The sequence below is a fragment of the Carettochelys insculpta genome, chromosome 2, assembly GCF_033958435.1.
Source record: "Carettochelys insculpta isolate YL-2023 chromosome 2, ASM3395843v1, whole genome shotgun sequence".
Classification (NCBI taxonomy): Eukaryota; Metazoa; Chordata; order Testudines; family Carettochelyidae; genus Carettochelys; species Carettochelys insculpta.
In genome coordinates this window covers 212,427,790-212,452,268 of record NC_134138.1, presented here as the reverse complement: position 1 = coordinate 212,452,268, position 24,479 = coordinate 212,427,790, and the positions used below count along the sequence as shown (strand labels likewise).

Here is a 24,479-nt window from a genome sequence, read left to right as displayed (position 1 = left end):
GGTAACTCCATTCTATACTGTGTTCTCAAAAACCAGAGTGTCCGTGAGTTCAATGGCTTACTTAAAAATTAAAAAGCAGTTTTGTAGTGCATTTAAGTCTAAAAGTTCATCACCTCATAGACCATTTTATTAATCTTTAAAGTGCTACAGGAATGCTTTTTTGTTTTATGAAAATACAGACTAACATGGCTACCTCTCTGTTACTGTCCAAATTTTGAGTGCACTCTTAAGTGCAGTCAGTTTTAGCTTTTTTGGTATCATATTTTAAATCAATAATTTTTTGGTGATTTAAATCACTATTTAAATCAATCCAACCAGATTTAAAATAGTTGAATTATAAACTTCATTCTGTTGCCTGTTCTTTGTTCATGCTGCTGACTTGAAAAATAACAGTAAATAAATATTATATCATTTTGGGCTCAATACTGTAAATACACATGCATAAATGTATGTATCTGAATAATCCCATTGACTTCAATGCAGTTTCTCACATTCATAAATTCTCGTGTGCATGATTGGGATTAGGGTCATCAAATGAAAATGGCACCACACTTCTAACAGTGAGTTCTTCCTACTCTTTTTTCATAGATTCATGACATCTGTGGCCAGATCTGAGGAATAACAAAAATGAAAATAATCTGGTTTAGTGCCAGTTATCATTAGTGCTTTACGTAGCAACCATTTCCACACACAGTCTTAATTTACTCCATCCTTCTGTGTACATTGTGGAGCAAGACGGCAACTGAGAATAGGACTCTTGCAATTTTTGATGAGACTACATATATTGTGGAATTTCAAAAACAAATAGACCTGCTAATCATTACCATAGCACTTGGAGACCATTTGCTATATTAAGATTTTAAGAGCATTTTCTGTGTCTGTAGCAAAAAAGTGTAACAAGACACGAAGACCCTTATTGTAGTAAAGATTGTAGTAACTTGTTTAAAAATATTTTTCTACAGATTTAGTGTGGCTGGCATATTGTAGTTTTTTTTCCTGGTGACTGATTCACTTGTCTGTGTATCTATTTATAGCTATCTAGATAATTTTAGAAGAGCTACAGAACTGCAGTTGAGGAAGTCGGATAGTTTTCATACTAACAGAGTCTATAAATGAAAATTCATTAGATACTTCATACTACTATCAGAAGTATTAGTAATTTACTGTGTATATTCATAGAGCACGCCATTTGTTTTTCTGTTACTGCACTAAGTTAAGTAATTGATATGGAAATATACATTGTTTGCAGGTTTGCATTAAATTATATGAGATGATAGTGTGTGGTTTTCAGAAAATCTTTGGCACAGATTTAACTCTACTCCTATCAAAGTGAATGAGAATTCTTCACAATAAACAGAGCTGTGTCAGCACTTAATACTTGTGAAAATCTCTCCCTCTTTTGATTCTTTGGTTCTGTGACTAGAGGGTGCAAAAATGGATCAAAACCAAGTACCATTCCCCCCCTCCTTTTTTTTTTTTTTTTTTTTTTTTTAAAGTTTTCCCCAGATCCCTAAATGGCCCCCTTAAGGATTGAATTCACACCCCTGAGTTTAGCAGGCCAATGCTCAAACCACTGAGCTATCCCTCTCCCCTTTGGCTGTGTTTGCACATGCCACTCTCTCCCTTTGGGAAGGGACATGTATATTACGTGGATTGGAACTGTTCAATGAGGTGCCAATATGAACATTCAGCACCTCATGAGCATAATGACAGCCAGTCGCACTTCAAAAGTGCTGCTTTTGAAATGCAAACTGGCTGTGTAGATGTGGGTGCTTCGAAATAAGCCCCAGACTTCAAAATTCCCTTATTCCCAAAATGAACGGGGAATAAGGTAATTTTGAAGTCGGGGGTTTATTTTGAAGCACCCGTGTGTACATGGACAGTTTGCATTTTGAAAGCAGCACTTTCGAAGCACAACTAGCTGCCATTATGCTAATGAAGAGCTAAATATTCATATCAGCACCTCATTAAACAGTTCTGATCTGTGTCATTTACATGCCCCTTCTGAAAGGGAGTGGGCATGTGTAGACACTGTATTTCAAAATAACTAAGTGGTATTTTGAAATTTATATTTGCGTGTGTAGCAGCGTTATTTTGAAAAAAGTTATTCTGGAAATAAGGTTCCTGTGTAGACATACCCTGAGCTTCAGGATAAACCTGAGATGGTAACAACTGAAAATTAGTTTTTTCTTGTAGTAATGTTTTCCACTGGTAAAGATACGAGGTAATATGCAATGTTATTTTTGGATTTTTTTCATAGTTTAGTGCCTGAAACATCATCTTTTCCTAGTTTTAGCCAGTGTGATAAATGAAATACTAAATATGGTAGCAGTTCCACTCTCTGCATGGATTCATCTTGTGAATCTTCAGTAATTAGTTTTTAACCCTGGTGAAGAGACAATTATTTTTTGTATCTATTACCAAGACATAGGGATACACACCAATGATATTTTCTTTCAGTAACATTATTCTCATAAATGATGTTATAACTCTTCCAGAAAATGCTCTCTGTCATCTTTACAAGGTGTGTAAATAGAACTCTTGGACATAACTTATTCCTAGAAGCAGATTTAACTTTTTTAAAAAAAAAAATCCAGCACAGCCATCTTCTCTTAACATCTACATCATAATTTCTGAGATCCAACCTGCTAACTCATGTTTTTTGCTGTTAATACATTATATTTTGCTTTAGGTTATGATTCTGTAGCCTGTAATATTTATTATTTCAGTTTCATTTTCAGTTCCCTTCAGGACTTTCATAGCTAAATTTTGCCATCAACTATATTTTCTATAAGTGATACAACTGCTGTGCATGTCAAGTTGTTTATGCTTTTCATATAATCAGGCTGCAGAAATGTTTAAACAGTTAATGCTTGTTCTTTTCATTATTGGCTATCATTATTCAAACCTATTGGCAGTTGTCATGCTAAATTGAATCATTTAGGTATCCTTTTGAGTCTTAAAACGAATTGGTCAGTAATCAGTATAAAGTATCAAAAATGCCATTCAGGTAAAATACAAAACAATTATTGTCTAGCTGTACTGGAAGGAGAACAGGAGACACTGAATGGCTGCGTCTAAACTACAGTTCTGTTTCAAAAGTACGTCTTTCAAAAGAGAACATTGAAAGATACTCTTTCGAAACGGAGCATCTACGCACACCAGCAGGGACTGAAGGTTCAGTCCATTCTTTCGAAAGGCCCCCAGCACAATTTCGAAAGAGTGTGTCCACACATGCTAGCCCGCTCTTTTGAAAGAGCAGGGGCAGGAAGTACTACGGTCAGGGTCACATGGCGGATGAGCCCTTCCGGGTCCACCGTCCCCTTAAGGGGCACACCCCCCACCGACCTCAGCCTGCACACGCCGAGGGCCAGAAACCCTGTCAACAGGCAGAGCAAGAGGCATCGGAGGTGGCATCCCAGTCCCCCAGGGACCCCGAGGAGCGCCCCCCCTCCATCGCAGCTGTGGTCAGCACCCTGGGCACAGTCCTGGCCACCATGCTGCAGCGGCTCCAGGTGGCCACTACAGTAGCCACTCTCTGGACGCCATCCTCAGGGCAGAATGCCCCCAGCCGGTCCCCCAGGTCATCTGCCGCCTGTGGAGCTTCCCCACAAGCAGCGACTGGTGGAAGCGGCTGGTGCTGGAGGACTGGGGCGACGACTGGTGGCTACAGAACTTCAGGATGACCAAGGGGACATTCTGTGAGCTGTGCCACTGGCTTGTCCCAGTCCTCCAGCACCAGGACACACACCTGAGGACGCCGTTCCCCCTGCAGAAAAGGGTGGCCATCACCCTATGGAAGCTGGCCACCCCGAACAGTTACTGATCCGTCGGCCACCAGTTTGGGGTGGGCAAAGCCACCGTTGGGGCCATCTTCATTGAGGTAAGCCATGCCCACCTCACAACTAGACTGCATGCGGGGGCAGCCTGGCAACGGGCACTGTTGGGAGAAGGGTGGGCACCCCAGGGGCAGGGATAGGGATGGGGACAGGCACAGGCACAGGCAGGCACCCCGGGGCCAGGGGTGGGGATGGGGACAGGCATGGGTGGGCAAGCCGCACCCCAGCCCACGCTCATGAGCATGCCCCCCTATGCCCTGTAGGTTGTCTGGACGATCAACAAGGTGCTCCTGTGGCATCTGGTGCATCAGGGACCTGGACGAGGCCATCCGGGGATTCCAGGAGCTGGGCTTCCCCATTTGCTTCGGGGCCCTGGATGGCACCCACATCACCATCCGGGCCCTGGAGCACAGCCGCAGGGCCTACATCAATCGCAAGGGCTACCACTCAGTCGTCCTGCAGGCCCTGGTTGATGCCAGCGGCCAGTTCCAGGACATCTACGTGGGCTGGTCTGGCTGCATCCACGATGCGAGGGTCTTCCAGAACTCGGGGCTGGGACATTTTATGGCCAAGGGGACCTTCATCCCAAGGCGGGAGCTCCCCATTGGGGACACAATGATGCTGCCCTGCATTGTGGTGGATGTGGCCTACACCCTGCAGGCCTGGCTGATGCGGCCCTACACTGGGCCCACCCAGCCGAGCCAGGACCTTTTTAACGAGCGGCTGAACCATGCTTGGAACACGGTTGAGCAGGCGTTCGGCTGCGTCAAGGGGTATTTTAGATGCCTTTACACCAGGCTGAGCTGGGCCTCCCCAATGTCCCGCCAGTGATTGGGGCCTACTGCACCCTACATAACCTGCTGGAGGTGAAGCATGAGCCCTATATTCAGAGGTGGGCTGCCGAGGCAGGGCATGGGTACGAACAGCCCCCTGCTGCCTCGTGCCACCAGGCCCAGCAGGACGGGGTGCGTGTTAGGGAGGCCCTGCACCAGGCCTTTGAGTGGGAGCCAAGGTAACTCCCCCACTCGTACCCTGCACACACACGCACACCCACCAGCACCCATGCATAGGGGACACAGGCTAAACCATAAAAATAAACATTTACTATAATGGAAAACTGTGCCCCTCATTATTCAGGGGGAAACTATATACACATGTGCGGGGAGGGTTAATGGGGAGAACTATATACAGGTGTGGGGGGAACTATTTAAATGGGAGCGGGGAAGGTGAATGGGGAGAACTATTTACATGGGAGGGGGAAGGCCGAACAGGGAGCCAGGGTAGGGGGGCCTCACCCCTCCACGGGGCTTGATGGCTGGGAGCCTCATTGCCCACGCCCACTCCTTCCTTCCCAGGTCTGGGGGCCCTGCTGGGGCCAGGCCAGGGCCGGCAGCACAGGGAGGTAAGAGCGCCGCTCAGGAGCGGTTCCCTCACCTGCACTGGGCTCGGCATGAGGGGAGTGGGTGGCTGGGGGCTCGACCTCCAGCTGGACGGCCCTGGCCAGCAGGGTGTGGGCCAGGCAGACAAGGCTGGTTGGCGGGAGGTGGGGAGGGAGCAGGGCCTCAAGGTGTGGGGGAGGCAAGGGGATGAGGGATTGGGGCAGTGGAGGAAACACTGGGAAGGAGGGATGCACAGGCGATGGGGGGGGGGCGTGGAGAGGCGACGGGGAGCGTTCGTGCAGGAGTGGCCGGCAGTGGAGCAGCGGCGGGGGCCAGGTGGCCGACCACAGCCTGGGTGAGGGTGTCCAGGTTGGATGCCACCTGGTCCCGTGCCTGCCACTCCATGGCAAGCCACTCCCACACGACACCCGTCAGCTCCCTCAGGGCGGCTGTGTGGGCCGTGTCCCCTCCCGCCTCCTCCTCCCCAGCCTGGTGGTGCCAGCGGAGGGACTGGCCTCAGACCCTTGCTGGGCTGCTCCCACTTGCCCTCCGTGGTTGGGCTCCCCAGCCTCGTTGTGGGGCTGGTCCTCCTGCCAACTGCCCGAGCTGTGGAGACATAAGGGGAGAGGAAAGGGCCATTAGTCTGGGTGAGGGATCCCCTGAACCACCCTCATTCCAGTGGTCCTGCAGGGACTGCATCCGGAGTTCCCCATCTGGGTTGTGGGAGTGCTGGCTCTCCCCTGCCCCCCTCGGTCCCTCTGCAGCCTGGTGGCCTGTAGTACTGTCTGGGCTTCATGGTGCTGAGTGCCACATGTAGGCCCTGTGAGGCTGTGGCATTGGGGCTGTCTGGTTCGCCGGGGCCGTGGGGCTGATGTCCCTGTGGGTGGGCTGTGGCCACCCTGGGCGGGATTGCGTGCCCCCTCCCCCGGCCCTGCGGCCGTCCGCGTGCATGGTACATACCTGTGGGTTCCTCCAGGAGCTTGGGCAAGGCGCAATCTGAGGGGACCAAGCTGGATGGGCCCAAGGAGACTTCGATGACGAGGGCCCCCTCGCTTGAGCCCTCATTATCGCTGCTGGCTGGGATCCGTGGTGGCTGCCTGCAGGTGGCTGGAGGTCTGGGGTTGTCCTCCCCCTCGGTCCCTGTCCCTTCCTGCTCTGGCTCCGTCAGGGGGGTCCACTGTGTCGGGGAACACAGCTGGGGGTCCCTGGTGTCCTTGGGGGGGCCCCTGCGATGGGTGGGGGTCGGGGCACTGGCCATGGTGCCAGGGAGGCTTGTAGGCGGGCTGGAGCATCGGCCCTTGCTGAATGGCTGTGCAGCAGCGTGGGCTCCCTGCTGCCTGCCTGAGGGCTTCTGGGAGCCTGTGTCCTGAAACGCGGCCGGATACTGGAGTATAGAGCTCTGCTTATGCTGTGAGCGGCAGCGGAACTGCCTGCCAGCTGTGGCCATGGAGGGAGCAGAGCATCTACACTTGCCCTTTTGAAATTTTGCTTTTCCTATCCTGGGAGTGGAGGACCACCTTTGAGAGAACAGGGGAGTTCTTTCGGAGTTAATTTCGAAAGAGTGCCAGGTCAGCGTAGACGCTCCGTGGCTTCTTTCAAAAGAACTCGGTCTTCTGATCCTAATTTTAAATGTACTTGCTAGTGTAGATGCATCCAATGTGATTTAATTAGGCTGCCTGTTCCATCTAAAATGGTGTTTCACTGTGCTGTCATGGACCTATGTAATCCTGCTCTCTCTTTGTCACTTGTGGGGAACAGGGATGAGTCACTGTCCCCATTCTCACCTGCGGTTTAGCCACAGCCAGAAGTCTCTCCCCAGCTTGCTATCCCCTTTCCAAAAATCTAGACAGAGGCCCCAACCTCTTAATGTGTGCTGAGGTTATTTTCTCTTCCTGAAGTAAGATAATTATTTGTTTTCCCTGGATGCAAACAGCAATGCTATTAGTTATTGTATATTAGATTTGCTAGACACAAATGAAGTTTTTAACTGTCTGCTAGTGTGTGATGATGTAAGTGATGTTCTTCCGCCAGTGTGTGAGGTACAGGCAGGAACAGTAGCTACTTACTTGTGTATTAATCTGATGTAGTACATGAAGAACAACTTGTAATTGAAGACCAACTCAAAGAAGCAATCCCATAAGTTTTTCAGTGCATTTTTGTTTGATCTGTAAGTAGATTACACCTGTGCAGGGTAACCAGTTTCTTCTAGTCTCATGGTTGATCTCTTAAAACAGATTTGCTGTCACTAAACACAAAGTCTTCATGTCTGATAAATTTATATTTTCAATGTGGAACTACAAGTACTAAATGTATTAAACACTAAGGCCGTGTCTACACTAGCTCCAAACTTTGAAATGGCCATGCAAATGGCCATTTTGAAGTTTACTAATGAAGCGCTGAAATACATATTCAGCACCTCATTAGCATGCGGGCGGCCACGGCACTTCGAAATTGACGCGGCTCGCCTCCGCGCGGCTCGTCCAGATGGGGACTTCGAAAAGGAGCCCCATCTGGACGAGCCCTGTCTGAACGAGCCATGCGGCGGCGAGCCATGTCAATTTCAAAGTGCCGCAGTCGCCCGCATGCTAATGAGGCGCTGAATATGTATTTCAGAGCTTCGTTAGTAAACTTCGAAATGGCCATTTGCATGGGGCTAGTGTAGACATAGCCTAATTGTAATAGAGTATTCTCTGGGTGAGATGTCTTCACATAGTAAATCAGAAAAACAAAATTTTGCATTTTCACAGCCAAACTGATATGGCATTTTCCAAGTGCACTGAAGGGAGAGGCATTTTCTGTATTGGGTTAGGAGCGATGTATAGATTACCATCTAAGGAGTGTTGTTAACTGCATGCTTTTGTCAGTGTCCTTTCACTAAATATGAAATGGTTTCAGGAAATGTATTCTGTGGAAATGAATCTGTATTTCAGATACTCTGTTTGAACGGAGCTACAACAATCTAGTCAAAGACACCATCCTCCCCTGTCACTGTCCATATTTAGCATATTTAGGAATGAAAATCAAAGAGATTTCCAAACAAAACAAAACACACCACCAAAATTTTTCTGTACAATTCTGGAAAAAAAAATTACACTCATCCCTTGCATAAGTACTTTTCTAATGAGTACTTGCTAAAATGAGGAACATATATACCTACCTTTGTTCACTATATGAGTGAACTTCTGCTTATATGAGTGGGGTCCCTGGCCAGGGGACAGGGAGATGCGCAGCCCCATGGCTGGAGTGAAGCCAGCCGTGGAGTCCCAGGCAGGGGGCAGGGAGACCCACAGCTGGAACCTTCTCCCTCCCTTCCCTCAGACATACAGCTGTCTGACAGCCTTTAGGCTTGGGGAAGAGAGGGAGAAGGCTCTTAGCCATGAGCTGATCTGTTTCCCGGCCCCCCAAGCCATGGGCAGACTGGAACCAGCCTGCTCCTTGTTCCCAGCTCCTGCCACTCTGGGAGCCAGGCAACTGACCAGCCCTGGTGGTTCCTGGCTCCCCTCCCCTTACAGGAAAATTCAAGATATGCAGAGGTTTCAGGAACAACCCCTGGCTAACTCGAGGGTTTACTGTATTAGTCTTCCCCCGCCTGTCCTGCAGACCTCACTCGCAGCCAGGTTTTAAATCTCCCCCCTCCAAGATTCCAAACCACCCCCAGCCTTAGACCCCCTCAGCAGCCACAAACTGCCCCCAGGCTTATACCCTCCCAGCATCCCCAAACTGCTCGCACCATTAGACTGCCCCCAGCCTTACAACCCCCCCGTAGCCCCAAACTTCCCCCAGTCTTATACCCACCTTGTATCCCTCAACAGCTCCAGCCTTACACTCTTCCTCCTCCTCCCACAGCCTCTTCATCAGGGCTGCCAGGCTGGGTGGCTCCCCCAGCCCTCCAGCTCCCAGCAATTAACTCACATGTTAAGGTTTCAGCACCAAGGCATAAGGTAACTGCTATCCCTAGTGATAGAGAGTTGCTGGAGATGGCAGGTATCTCTGTTGACAGGTATCTGCGTGAGGCAGCAGTGTTCAGAAACTGCAAATGGCTTCTTTAACAGCCACATGCAGCTGGGAACTGCCCAACGGGCGACCTTTAAGAAATCTAATGGGACCTATGTTTGGGTCACAACTCATGGGTTGAGAATCCCTGCTCTACATACAAACACTACATCCTATTTCTGGTGCCAGATTATTCAAATACATCAGAAAGGTACCTAAACTCAACTGGTTTATATCAAGTTACAAGGGGTTGGAATTAACTGGAGACTTTTACACGTATTTTAATGGGGGTTTAGTGTTGCTCTTATGAGTTTTCGCCTATGAGCAGAAATTTGGGAACCAGTTGTACTTGTATAGTGAGGGATGAGTGTATTATACAAATAAAAAAAAATTGCTGTTCATGATATGTAATTTCAGAAACTTCTTCCATGGGGAAAAATATATTGGAACTCAGGCTCAGTCTACGCTATGGGCTGCCATTGAACTAGTTCAGCTATGCTGTTTGCATAGCTGAAGTCAGCATACCATCACATCTTGCGCTTTCCACATCAGTGGAGGCTGCTTTCATGTCAAGGCCAGCTACTCTAATTGTTTTGGTGGAGTACCAGCATCAATTCACTGAAATGTGTTACAAAGAGAACTATATACATATACACACGCATTATCTCCAGATATTAAATGGAAGTTGTTTATGAGCTCAGAAGGATTTACCACATCTACATCAGATGCATCAAATCAATGGCCAGTGGATCAGTTGCTGCAACACTGGTCCACACCATAAGACAGAGGTACCTTTACAAGAAGTTTAACTGCTGTGGAAGACGTGACCATTTTCCAAACATTGCTAGAAAATTTTTGTCTGAATTATGCAAGATAAAGAATACATGAACAGTAATCCCTCGATTTACACGGAGGTTGCATCCTGGGCAACCTCCACATAAATCAACTTTTGTGTAAATTGGGGGGAGGGAGATCCCCAGAATTCACTAGCTGGGGGAGTGGGCAGCTGGAGCCTCTGCAGAGCCCTAATGCTCACTGGCTTCCACCAGCTGGAGGAAGCTGGGGAACAGCAGCACTCTGCCGCTGTTCCAGCCACCTGCTTCCCTTGGCTGGGAGAAGTAGCGTGGTCACCATCTCCAGCTGTCAACTTCCCCCATACGCCCCTGGCTTCTTCAGGCTGGGGGGCACACAGCTGCTTGCAGTGTGGTTTCTCCCAGCTGGGAGAAACTCTGCTGCAAGCATTGTGTACCTGCCGGGCTCTCTCAGCTGAAGGAGCTGGGGACTGGGGCAGTAATGGGGGAGAGTGTTTCAATTTGCACTTAATTTGCATTAATGCAAGTTAAGTGCAAATCAAAATCCAACTTCTTAGGGTTCACTGTAGTCATTTCGGTTTTGAAACTTGTTAAATTTTGCACTAGGTTATTGTCATTCAGGTGAACTTAAACTAGATACAAAGTTCCATTGGAGCTGACTGAGTGGTGATGTTTTTCTTTCAAAATTCATTTTCTTCAGTAATTAGTGTTTAAGGAAAATGGTGGGTAAATCTTTGTTCTAAGAATAAGGCTGAACCACTGTTGCCTACCTTCCCAACCTGATCCTTTATGCTTTCACCTGTCCCACTTCAAATTCTTCCTTAAAATACCCCTCTTTTGTGATACCTTCTAAAACAGAGGTGGAATCCATCAAGGTAAGCTGCTGGTGGGATGTGTGGGAGCAGTTTTTAAACTAAGAGGTGGGGGAAAGCGGATTGGTGCAGGGGAGCACGTGGATCGGACGGAGACTTCTCTTACACGAGGCTCCATAGATAGGGATTCCCTAGAAGTTAGTCAGATAGGGAAAGTGGGAAATAATATATGGGCAAGATCAGATGTGAAACAATCGCATATAAAAAAATCCAACGCGTCTGTGAAAGGCGGACATATAAATAGTGGTAGTTTTTTAACGTGCTTTTACACAAATGCTAGGAGTCTGTCTAATAAGATGGGTGAACTGCAATACCTCATATCAAAGGAGGAAGTTGACATAATAGGCATCACAGAAACATGGTGGAATGAGGACAATCAGTGGGACACTATCATACCGGGATATAAATTATATCGGAAAGACAGAACAGGTCGTGCGGGTGGCGGAGTGGTACTATATGTGAAGGATAATATAGAATCAAATGAAGTAAAAATCCTAAAGGAATCAAAATGTTCCATAGAATCATTATGGATAACAATTCATTCCTCTAATATGAATATGGCATTAGGAATATATTACCGACCATCTAACCAGGACAGTGATAGTGATGCTGAAATGTTAAGGGAGATTAAAGAGGCTATCAAAATAAAAAACACAGTAGTAATAGGAGATTTCAATTATCCCCATATTGATTGGGTGCATGTCACCTCAGGACGGGATTCAGAGATTAAATTTCTTGATGCCTTAAATGACTGCTTCTTGGAGCAGCTAGTACAGGAGCCCACAAGGGGAGAGTCAATTCTCGATCTAGTCCTGACTGGAATGCAGGATCTGGTCCAAGAGGTAACTGTTACTGGACCGCTTGGAAATAGTGACCACAATATAATAACTTTTAATATTCCTGTGTTGGGAAGAACACCGCAGCAGTCAAACACTCTGGCATTTAATTTCAAAAAGGGGAATTACACTAAAATGAGGAAGCTAGTTAAACAGAAACTAAAAGGTAGAGTAATTAAACTAAAATCCCTGGAAGCTGCATGGAAACTGTTTAAAGACACCATACTAGAGGCCCAACTTAAATGTATACCCCAAATAAAAAAACACAGTAAGAGACCTAACAAAGAACCACCATGGCTTAACAGCCATGTTAAAAAGGCAGTGAGAGAGAAAAGGGCAGCTTTTAAAAAGTGGAAGTCAAATCCTAGTGATGAAAATAGAAAGGAACACAAACACTCCCAAATTAAGTGTCATAATGTAGTAAGAAAAGCTAAAAAAGATTTTGAGGAACAGCTAGCCAAAAATTCAAAAAATGATAGCAAAATGTTTTTTAAATACATTAGAAGCAGGAAGCCCACTAAAAAAGCAGTGGGGCCCTTGGACGATAAAGATATAAAAGGAGCGATCAAGGAAGACAGTGCCATTGCGGAGCGATTAAATGATTTCTTTGCTTCAGTCTTCACGGCTGAGGATGTTACAGAGGTTCCTAAATCTGAGCCAGCCTTTTTAGGTGACAAATCTGAGGAACTCTCCCAGATTGAAGTGACATTAGAGGAGGTTTTGGAGTTAATTGATAAGCTGAATAGTAACAGGTCTCCAGGACCAGACGGTATTCACCCAAGGGTTCTGAAAGAACTCAAATGTGAAATTGCGGAGTTATTAACAGTGGTTTGTTAACCTATCCTTTAAATCCGCTTCGGTACCCAATGACTGGAAGATGGCCAATATAACGCCAATATTTAAAAAAGGCTCTAGAGGAGACCCTGGCAATTATAGACCGATAAGTCTAACTTCAGTACCAGGCAAATTAGTAGAAACAATAGCAAAGAATAAAATTGCAAGGCACGTAGAAGAGCACAAATTGTTGGGCAAAAGTCAGCATGGTTTCTGCAGAGGGAAGTCGTGTCTAACTAATCTATTAGAATTCTTTGAAGGGGTTAATAAACATGCGGACAAGGGACACCCCATGGACATAATATACCTAGATTTCCAGAAAGCCTTTGACATGGTCCCACACCAAAGGCTTTTATGTAAATTAGGTGGTCATGGGATAGGAGGAAAGATCCTTTCATGGATCGGGAATTGGTTAAAAGACAGAAAACAAAGGGTTGGAATAAATGGTAAATTTTCACAATGGAGGGGGGTAACTGGTGGTGTTCCCCAGGGGTCGGTCCTGGGACCCATCCTGTTCAACTTGTTCATCAATGATCTGGAAAATGAGGCAAGCAGTGAGGTGGCAAAGTTTGCAGATGACACCACCTTGTTCAGGACAGTCAAAACCAAAAGGGATTGTGAAGAACTACAAAAAGATCTCAGCAAACTGAGTGATTGGGCAGCAAAATGGCAAATGAAATTTAATGTGGGTAAGTGTAAGGTAATGCACATTGGAAAAAATAACCCAAATTACACGTACAACATGATGGGGTCAAATTTAGCTGCGACAGATCAGGAAAGGGATCTTGGAGTTATAGTGGATAGTTCTCTGAAGACATCCACGCAGTGTGCAGCGGCAGTTAGTAAAGCAAATAGGATGTTAGGAATTATTAAAAAAGGGATAGAAAATAAGACAAAGAATATCATACTTCCCCTATATAAAACTATGGTACGCCCACATCTTGAGTACTGCGTGCAGATGTGGTCTGCTCACCTCAAAAAAGATATATTGGCATTAGAAAAGGTTCAGAAAAGGGCGACTAAGATGATTAGGGGTTTGGAACGGGTCCCATATGGGGAGAGGCTAGAGAGACTGGGACTTTTCAGTCTGGAAAAGAGGCGATTGAGGGGCGATATGATAGAGGTATATAAAATCATAAATGGTGTGGAGAAAGTGAATATAGGAGAATTATTTACCTTTTCCCATAATACAAGAACTAGGGGACACCAAATGAAATTGATGGGTAGTAGGTTCAAAACTAATAAAAGGAAATTTTTCTTCACACAGCACACAGTCAGCCTGTGGAACTCCTTGCCGGAGGAGGCTATGAAGGCCAGGACTCTATTAGGGTTTAAAAAAGAGCTCGATAAATTTTTGCAGGTTAGGTCCATAAATGACTATTAGCCAGGGGTAAAGTATGGTGCCCTCGCCTTCAGTACAAGGGCCTGAGATGGATGGCAGGAGATAAATCACTTGATCATTGTCTTCTGTTCTCCTTCTCTGGGGCACCTGGCATTGGCCACTGTCGGCAGACGGGTTACTGGGCTGGATGGACCTTTGATCTGACCCAGTATGGCTGTTCTTATGTTCCTATGGCAATTTGTTTATGTTGAACCACCACAAGCAAGACCTCCACAGCTCTCAGTTGCAACGGTTTGCAGTTTCTGATCAGTGGGATCTGCAAAAGGTGGCAGGCCAGAGACATGCTGGCCTCTGCTTCCTGCATTGCCTGGAAAAAACAAACAATCACTGAGATCAGCCAGGGGACTGTGCCTGCAGATGCTCAAAGTAAATAAATTGTCTCTCAGCCGACCAGTGGCTTACTGTGAAGAGCTTTATGTGGGCCACAGGTTGCGTACCAGTGTTCTAAAACTTAGTCATCTTGCAAAGATTATCCCCACACCCCACCCCAAATCACTGCTGTACACCTCTGTATGCTCCATCAGACTTTGTCTGCTAAAATCATTTAGCTTCCTTAAAGCAGCTACATGTGGCTAGTGGAAAATTTCTCCAGTTCAGATTGGGAAGGATGTGCATCAGGGAAGTTCAGTGGGAAGGATTATAAGGACCGCATCAGGGCTCAAGATGAGGGGTGGGGGCACATTACTTCCCACAATCTCTTAAGCAGAACACCAGGAATCTGATTCACCAGGCTGCTATTAGAATATGAATATTTTTACTTTTAAAACCTTTTTTGTTAAATTTTGTGGACATACAAATCCTAAATTTAGTAAAAAAAAAAAAAATTAAAAATCCCAGATACATAGTTATGCAAACACAATTTCTAAGCCAGGTGTCTCAAACTCATAGCTTGCAGACCATCTATCGTGTGAGCAGTTTCACAATCTGGCCATGTGAGTCCCTGTGGCCCTGGTATTATGTGTCCATACCCTTCCCCTAAACCAAGTCCCAGCTCTGCCCCTGCTCTGTGCTCTCCCCTGCCTGCTTTGTATCCCTTTGCTCAAGTCCCCTTTATTAAGGGATGCAGACTTGGGGATTACCAGTGCGGCCTGAAACAGGGCAACAGTAAGTGTCTGGCACCAGAAGTTCCACGGGGGTTTAAATTGCTTGAAGGCAATAGGCAATGCCAGGGTACACACTGGGGGAAGCGCATAGAGACTCCACCCCTGACCTCCCTAGAGCCACTGCCAGCATAGGGGAGCCAGCTGGTTCATTAGGAGGATTTGAGGACTGGCACTATCCCTATGGTAAATTGAGTTTGGGACCATTTCATTAAGCAATCGTTAGCATGTTAGATTTTGCATTTTTGGTGTCAAAAGTTTTATTGTCTAATTTATCTTCTTTAGATTTTCCTCAGTTAATTTTGAACTTTGAATTTTTTTTTAACATTGTGTATCAACGAGCTCATACTGCCTTTTTTATCCCTTTTAGGATGGTACAAAACAAAAGAGAGAACGGAAAAAGACTGTGTCATTTAGCAGCATGCCAACTGAGAAGAAGATCAGTAGTGCAAGTGACTGTATTAATGCAATGGTTGAAGGCTCTGAGCTCAAAAAGGTTCGGTCCAACTCTAGAGTATATCATCGATATTTCCTTTTAGATGCAGATATGCAATCCCTGCATTGGGAACCTTCAAAGAAGGATTCGGAAAAAGCAAAGATTGATATTAAATCAATCAAAGAAGTAAGAACAGGAAAAAATACAGATATATTCCGCAGTAATGGAATTTATGACCAGATATCAGAAGACTGTGCATTTTCCATTATTTATGGAGATAACTATGAGTCTCTAGATCTTGTTGCTAATTCAGCAGACATTGCAAACATTTGGGTAACTGGGCTAAGATACCTAATTTCTTATGGAAAACATACTTTGGATATGATAGAAAGTAGCCAAGATATTATGCGGACTTCATGGGTTTCACAAATGTTCAGTGAAACTGACATAGATAATTTTGGACATATAGCCCTGTGTAAAGCTGTGCAGTTTATAAAAAAATTAAATCCTGGTTTAAAAACAAGTAAAATTGAGCTAAAGTTCAAAGAGTTGCATAGATCCAAGAACAAAACTGGTACTGAAGTCACAAAGGAAGAATTTATTGAAGTTTTCCATGAGCTTTGTACCCGACCTGAAATCTACTTCTTATTGGTTCAGTTTTCAAGCAATAAAGAATTCCTAGATACCAAGGACCTTATGATGTTTTTAGAAGCAGAACAGGGAATGGCACATGTCACAGAAGAAATTAGCCTTGAAATTATTCACAAATATGAACCCTCAAAAGAGGGCCAGGTAAAAGGCTGGCTTTCCATAGATGGTTTTACTAATTATCTTACTTCACCTGACTGTCATATATTTGATCCAGAGCATAAAAAGGTTTGTCAAGATATGAAACAGCCCTTATCCCACTATTTCATAAACTCATCTCACAATACGTACTTGATAGAGGACCAGTTCCGAGGTCCATCTGATATCACAGGATATATTCGTGCTCTAAAAATGGGTTGCCGAAGTGTTGAATTAGATGTTTGGGATGGTCCAGATAATGAGCCTGTAATTTATACAGGGCATACGATGACATCACAAATAGTCTTCCGCAGCGTAATTGATATTATTAACAAGTATGCATTTTTTGCTTCGGAATACCCTCTTATTTTGTGTTTAGAAAATCATTGTTCTATTAAGCAGCAGAAAGTGATGGTTCAACACATGAAGAAAATTTTGGGGGACAAACTACACACACAGTCTCCAAACACAGAAGAGTCTTATCTTCCCTCACCTGACTCACTTAAAGGGAAAATACTAATTAAAGCAAAGAAGCTTTCCTCTAATTGTTCTGGGCTAGAAGGAGATGTTACAGATGAAGACGAAGGAGCAGAAATGTCACAAAGAGTAGGGAAAGAGGGTGCAGAACAACAGAACACTGTGCCAGTGAAACGATTTCTGCTTTGCAAAGAGCTTTCTGAGTTGGTAAGCATATGTAAATCAGTTCAGTTCAAAGAGTTTCAAGTCTCATTTCAGCTCCAGAAGTATTGGGAAGTTTGTTCATTTAATGAAGTGCTTGCTAGTAAATATGCTAATGAAAATCCAGGAGACTTTGTAAATTACAACAAACGTTTTCTTGCTAGGGTTTTTCCTAGCCCTATGAGGATTGACTCTAGTAATATGAATCCCCAGGATTTTTGGAAATGTGGTTGTCAGATTGTAGCCATGAACTTTCAGACACCTGGTTTAATGATGGATCTTAACATTGGTTGGTTTCGACAAAATGGGAACTGTGGCTATGTCCTTCGTCCTGCTATCATGCGAGAGGAAGTATCCTTCTTCAGTGCAAATACAAAAGATACTGTACCTGGAGTTTCACCTCAACTTCTTCACGTTAAAATTATTAGTGGACAAAACTTTCCTAAACCCAAAGGGTCAGGTGCCAAAGGTGATGTTGTAGATCCTTATGTTTATGTAGAAATTCATGGAATCCCAGCAGACTGTGCAGAGCGAAGGACGAAAACTGTGCATCAAAATGGAGACAATCCAATTTTTGATGAAAGTTTTGAATTTCAAATTAATCTTCCTGAATTAGCTGTGGTGCGTTTTGTAGTACTAGATGATGATTACATTGGGGATGAATTTATTGGGCAGTACACAATTCCCTTTGAATGTTTACAAACAGGTTATCGGCATGTTCCTTTGCAGTCTTTAACTGGAGATATTTTAGCACATGCTTCCTTGTTTGTGCATGTTGCCATTACTAATCGAAGGGGTGGTGGGAAACCTCATAAACGTGGCCTCTCGGTGAGGAAAGGAAAGAAATCCAGGGAATATGCCTCTTTGAGAACATTATGGATTAAAACAATAGACGAAGTATTCAAGAATGCTCTTCAGCCTGTAAGGGATGCCACGGATCTGAGAGAAAATATGCAGGTACAATTTTTTTTGATGAAATTATCAGTGTTTGTGCCATGGTTGTACTTCTGCATTTTGATATGTCTGCAGGATGTGTTTTATAGCTGTATCAAAGTTCATTTTATTTTATAGTATTTATTAATCATATTTTTACACTAAATGAATTTAAAAACACACTCTGCTTGAGCAATAGCTGAATGATATTGTCTATTACGATAACTCCTGGTTTGTGCTATAATTCAAGCCTATTAACTGGCTTAATAACTTTCCAATCTGAAAGCTTTCTGAAGGACCCTGTAATGAAACAGTGAGGTGGCTTTCTTTATGAGGTGAAAACTTTCCTGACATCATAGCAGTGCTTTCAAAGAGAGCCTTCCCTTCCCAGTATCCAAAGGAGCACTAGTGTACAACAAACACATTAAATAGGGATGGAGTTAATATTTTTCCCTTCAGGAGAGTGTTTTGTAGATTTCAATGACAAACATAGAGTATCTGTGAGTGATAGAAAATAGCGTAAGGCTGAAATGCTGGGTTGAGATCCCAATACTAGATTGCATCTTTTGGACGTTGATTAGGCTCCTCCTACAAGAACAGCTGATCTGCAACAGAATGGAGAGAAGTGTCAAGATTAAATATTAAAGATTAATATTTTGATAAAACTTTTAACTGTATAGAATTCCTGTGTATCGGTGCAGGTAACTTTTATTTATGAATGAAGACATGTTGAAAGCTGTTATTATTGAAAGATTTCAATAGTACTGCAAACTTTAAAGAGTACACTTGTTCCTATGAATTATATCCAGTCTTCTGCAGCTTCCTCATTCCATTCAGTATGATTTATACTAAGAACATAGCTATACAGCAAGACTTCAAAATGTGGTTGCATGATTAGGATTGGCAAATAAGATTCAAATTGCAGTTTAGATATGAATTTAATCTGAAGTTAAGGAAGGGCTGTTACTCCATTGTATACAGACTAGCATATTTTTAAGGTGTCTTAGTCAAGGATAACCTGAATCTAAGAGCTGCATCATAAGAAGGTGTGCTCACAATTGACACACTGTTTTAATTTTCAGAATTGGTGTATTTTTGAAAAATGTAATTTTATTAAGGTTTTAGGGGCAGTGCTTGGGAAGGAATTTTCTTTTGTGCATTTCATTCTGTTATTTTGAAAGGTGCATTCACATCTTCAGAATTCGTTACTAGCATACCTGGAAAAGTCCCCAAGATGAATATAGTTTAAGTGGATGATAGAATAAGAATTTTTATTGTCTTAATTGATGGATTTGCATCACATTGCATGCTTTTTCTTATGAATTTGCATCCATTCTCCTGCAGTTTTCCCTTTTCCATTCAGTATGATTTATGCCAACAACATTATTATACACAAAGATCACAAGCAAAAAGTGGAGGCATGATTATGTCTGGTAAATGAGATTCCTATTACAAACTAGATATTAATTTAATCTATAATTAATGAAAGGCTGTAATTCCATTGTGTACAGGGTATGAGATATTTTTAAAGTGCCTTAAGATAACCTGGATCTAACAGTTGAATATACAATAAGAAGGTATGCTTGTTACTAGCATGTTATTTGATTTTTAAAATGGTGTGTTTTTGAACAATGTAATTTATTAGGGTTTTCAGGGTCAGTGCATTGGAAGGAATTTCCTTGTATGGCATTTCATTTTGTTACTTTGAAAGATGCACTTACATCTACCATTTTATGAGTAGCATACCTGGAATGTTCCCAAGAGGGATATAGTTAGCTGAATAACAGAATGCTGATTTTGAAGAATTTACCTGACAGATTTGCATAATGTGTCTATAAAAATTAAATTGTAATATGATCTGTGTTACACACTGTATAAGATGGCCTGAATAATAAATGAACAAATATATTAAAATAAAGACAATTGCAAAATGTTACAATTATTGAATTTGAAATGGTTTAATTTCTTAATTACATGCCCATTTACTACTGTGACTGCCAGGATATATGCACACATTATTTCAGCTAGAAAGACAATGTCAGTTGTCTAGCGCTTTTAATTATTTCATGAAATACTTTTCAATTAAATAAAGTACATATAAGAGTATAATGAACTACGTTAAGATTTTGTTTGTAGTCATTATAATCCCTTTATGTATCTATAGGTTTTTTTCTGTAGTCAGCAATATGCACTGTGTTAGTAGTTCAAAAGCTGGTATTGCTGTCACAGCTAAGTGCATGCTGTCACTGATTATACTGAATATGATATAGTTCTGAAGAAGTAGCTATTGTAGTTTATAGTAATGCTTATAGTCACAAAAGTGGCTACTGCTAAAGCAGACTACATTATTGTGAAAATATATTTTTGTTCAAATCTACTAGTCACACTCAACTGGCCAAATAGCTATATGTGGTTTCATGCTAGCATGTTGGACACCATTGGATAGACCGCCCGTGTGGCTTGGCATAGCAGAGAATCATGGAAGTCAGCATGACCTAATAGATAACCCACGAAACTGGCAGTCAGGAGACCTGAATTCTACTCATTGTCCTGAGACTGACTTGCTGTGTGCCCTCAGACAAGCCACTTTACTTACCTGGGTCTTTAGTTTCCTTTTCTGTAAAACTGCTGTTTGCAATGCTTATCCACATTTATAAAGTCTGTGGTCTGTGAATGAAAAGCAATATAAGGCTTGTTTTTTCAGATATTTTATTATTTTACGAAATTCAAATCTAATTATTATAAATAGGCTTGGTTTGCTAAACAGGGAAAGCGTATTCTTAGAAGGTAAAATTCATAGGTTTGAAGGCCAGAAAGAGCCAGTGTGATCAGCAAGTTTGACCTCCTATAAAACACAGGCCATAGAACCTCCCCAAAATGATTCCTGCAACATTTTTTTTAAAGAAAAAAGCCTAAACTTCTATTAAAAATTCTCAGTACTAGATAATCTGAAATGACTTTTGGCAAGTATTTCCACTGTCTACTCTCACAGTTAAAAATGGATATTTTAATAATTGAGTGATATACCAAACACTGTGCTGGAAATAATTTGTGCATACAAATGTGTGTATGATATGTTTGTTGAAACATAGGTTGAGGTGAACTTGATACAAATTATCTGCTAAAAGTGGCCAATGGTGTTTAAGCCGTGATTCCCATTTACAGTAATACCACTTTCCATGCCTCTGTTAGTATGAGGGCTTTTGGAAAATAAAAACGAGGTTCAAGACATAAACATGTCATGCTGTAAAATATGTCCAGAATATCCCAAATGTTGAAGACATGAGAAGCACTTGGAACATTTGTAACTTAAACTTACTGTTTTTCTCTTACAGGTGCACAAACTCTAGACTTGCCACAGATCGCCACCTCCCACTTGGTGCAACAACCCTAAATTCACTGTGGTGGTGAGAACGCTCCCATCATGGAGACTGGAATCATTTTATAGGATTAAGATAAATGCCTGACTTTTACAGTATTGCAAAGTTTCTTAAGTTTAAACATATTTTATGCTATTGCCTACACAATGTGAAATCAGAATACTATAAACTCTTGAAAATGTACAATATGGAGATTAACAAATACTCATAGAAGTTCATCAAAGTGAAGTTCTGGGATAGTGTGATAATACTAATGGAGTGCGGCATTCTGGCATCACCAAGTGGGAGCCAGCAGATCCTCAGCATGTCTGGAGGATGATGACATATAATATGTATGTTTAAAGTTACAAATGGACTGACTTGTCTTTTCTGCCTTACGAAGTTTATATGTGACATTCAGCACATAACATTTAAGCAATTTGATTTAAAAAATATTGTAAATAACTTTCAGAGCTTTCCAGAATCTTGTTCAATCAACATGGATTAGTAGTCTGTTTTTATAGTTTTTGAAAGTTTGAAGTTAGTATGCATTGAAACTCTCTAATCTGGTACCCTGGGGACCTGACCAGTGCTGAATGAGAGTATTTGCCAAATCATGGGAGGTTAGTATTGTCTAGCAGCTTTACCAACACTTCTGCTGATTATTTGGCTCTTAGAAGACATTTATGAGTAAATTACAGCTAAATAACAGCACAGAACGCTGAGAGCCAGGACTGGTGGCTGGAAACAAACTTTATGGGACCAGAGGAAACTTGGCTACGCCCATGATAAGTGGTCATCCAGATAACTAAAATCATGCCGGATTACAGATGTTGCCAGATGAGAGAGTTCCAAATTAGAGAGGGTCAGCCTGTACATCATATTACAGCCTCTTTATTCTAAGCAACAGTTCTTTTCTCTAGGAGGATTTTAAGTCGATTTGAATATTTATTATATCTGATAAACAAAATATTGCAAATATCTATGGTACTTTGCTTCGGAGAACTGCAACTTTTTCAGGAGAAAACCAGTGATAATTCTCTACTGTAGCTTGGTTATAAATATTGCACCATGAAATATAAATCTATTAACATTAATGAGTGCGAGATTAAAATTCATAGTTACCTGTAAATTAACATCTTTCTTTTCTTTTTAACAGAATGCAGTAGTTTCATTCAAAGAATTATGTGGCCTTTCTCCTGTAGCAAATCTTATGCAGTGTATTCTGGCAGTGTCTACACGTTTGGTCGGACCTGATAGTACACCCTTGGTAGTACTGAATCTCAATAATCAGTATCCCACTATGGAGTTCCAAGGAACTGTTCCAGAAGTCTTGAAAAAGATTGTAACTGCATATGACATGGTAAGTAGTCCTTTGTGGTTTATGTATGCTTTTTGAAAGAGTTTCTTTTTATAATATACTGTACCATGTCTGTTTTGAAAGGTTATTCTAATCTCTGACTTCTTATTTCATGCTTCATTACTTGTGCTTGAAAAATTATTCTCATGAACATTCAGCATCTGACACTATTTTTATGTGAGGTGAATGTAAATATTAATTCCTCTTAATGCATGCAAATTCACAAGAGTTTGTACTAGCATATGTAAATATGTTATAAATTTACCTGTTTACACATTAACTGGTGGGTTTTTTGTTCAGTGTTCAGGTGTACAATGATTTGTTACAATACAGCAATGTATACAGTAGGCCCCCCCCTTTCAAAAAGGGGGTGCTAATGGGACACTTGGGGATATGCTAATGAGACACTGCAATGAATATGCAGTGCTGCATTAGCCTAATGCAGTGCTGCTTTCGATCGTGCATGACTCGTCTACATGGGGTCCTTTTCGAAAGGACCCCACAGCCTTCAAAATCCCCTTATTCCTATAACCAGATATTCATTGCAGTGCCTCATTAGCATATCCCAAAGTGTCTCATTCGCATCCCCCTTTCGAGGCGGGGGAGCTTATGTAGACATAGCCTATGTTTTTGAATTTATGGAGTTGTCATTCTTCTTACCATTAATTCAAATAGTAGAAAATGTGAAATTTTTAGGAACTAATTTTATGAGCATTGTAATAATGTTTAAATTTCCATATTTTTTTATTATGTGTGTGTGTACATATTTGTTTTGGAAGTTATGCATTATGTAATTTGTTGTAATGTTCACTTTAGTTGCTTTATACTTCAGCAAATCTGTAAATGGTATCTTTAGAACCTAGAAGCACTCAGAAATTCACAAGTATGGCTGTGTGGGGAAAGAAAACTGTCTAAAAAGACAAAAATATATCAGTGCTATAGCAGAGTGATAAATTATGAAGTTTATATAATGCATATGTAAGGAGGAAAATCACAGACCAGCAGTTTAAAATCCCCACCTAATTTCAGTTGCAGAAATATGGCATGGGGAAAAGAAAATCTATCTCATAGGGTTAATACTTTTGATTTTTTTTAAAGAACTATGAATATGATGATATGTAGAAATCCTCTTCCCAAAGTTTGTCATTAGTTTTGCATTTTTAAACAAACCAGCTCAATTGTTTCATTTTTCTAAAAATATTAGAAAATCAAATGATAAACTGGGATCCAAAAATATGCATATGCAGTTACATTTTAGAGCAAATTTCTTGGCGCAGATAGCTTTGGATAATGTAACCATACTATACTCTTCATAGTTAAAAGAGCCCAAGTTGTAGCATTGTTTGTAGAAAGAAAAATTTTAAAAGTTAACCACTAGTTCAGGTAGAACTGTTGGATCTGTACATGTCCCAGTGATATAAATACAAGTGTGATTTGATTAAAAAGATACCATACTGTATAATTACTGTATGGTTAGGATATTATAGGTAGAAAGTGTTCTTTATTGTTGGGATTACACATAAATCACAGATAAAATGAACCTCAGTTATTCTTGATGAAAAATATGTTAAAATGCTTGGCTATTCTGAGGCTGGTGACCCTTGCAGCAGAATGAGTCCTTTCTGGGCATTTCTGTACTATCCGCAAATTTGGAATACACGTTGAACCTCTCTAGTTTGCCACCCTCAGGAACTGACTGATGCTGAATGAGAGAATTTGTCAAACCATAGGAACTCAAAGTTATCTGGCAGCATTACCAACACTTCCACTGCTTATTGGGCTCTTAGAAGTAATTTAGGGATAAATGACAACTGACTAATAGCATAGAACCCAAGAGCCAGGACTACTGGCTGCAGACAA

The 24,479-nt window shown here is 42.3% G+C and overlaps 1 protein-coding gene across 3 annotated transcripts in view; it reads left to right on the top strand.

Moving 5' to 3' along the window:
• Positions 1-24,479, top strand: part of PLCL2 (phospholipase C like 2) — a 164,178-nt gene that overhangs the window by 78,400 nt on the left and 61,299 nt on the right. For 2 of the 3 annotated variants that reach the window (XM_074984498.1, XM_074984499.1), the window contains 2 exons: positions 15,438-17,924; positions 22,419-22,622. In XM_074984498.1, the coding sequence (XP_074840599.1) occupies positions 15,438-17,924; positions 22,419-22,622 (2,691 nt within the window). Of the gene's footprint in view, positions 1-15,437; positions 17,925-21,235; positions 21,294-22,418; positions 22,623-24,479 lie in introns of those variants that run through there. The other variant, XM_074984500.1, reaches the window with a different exon arrangement.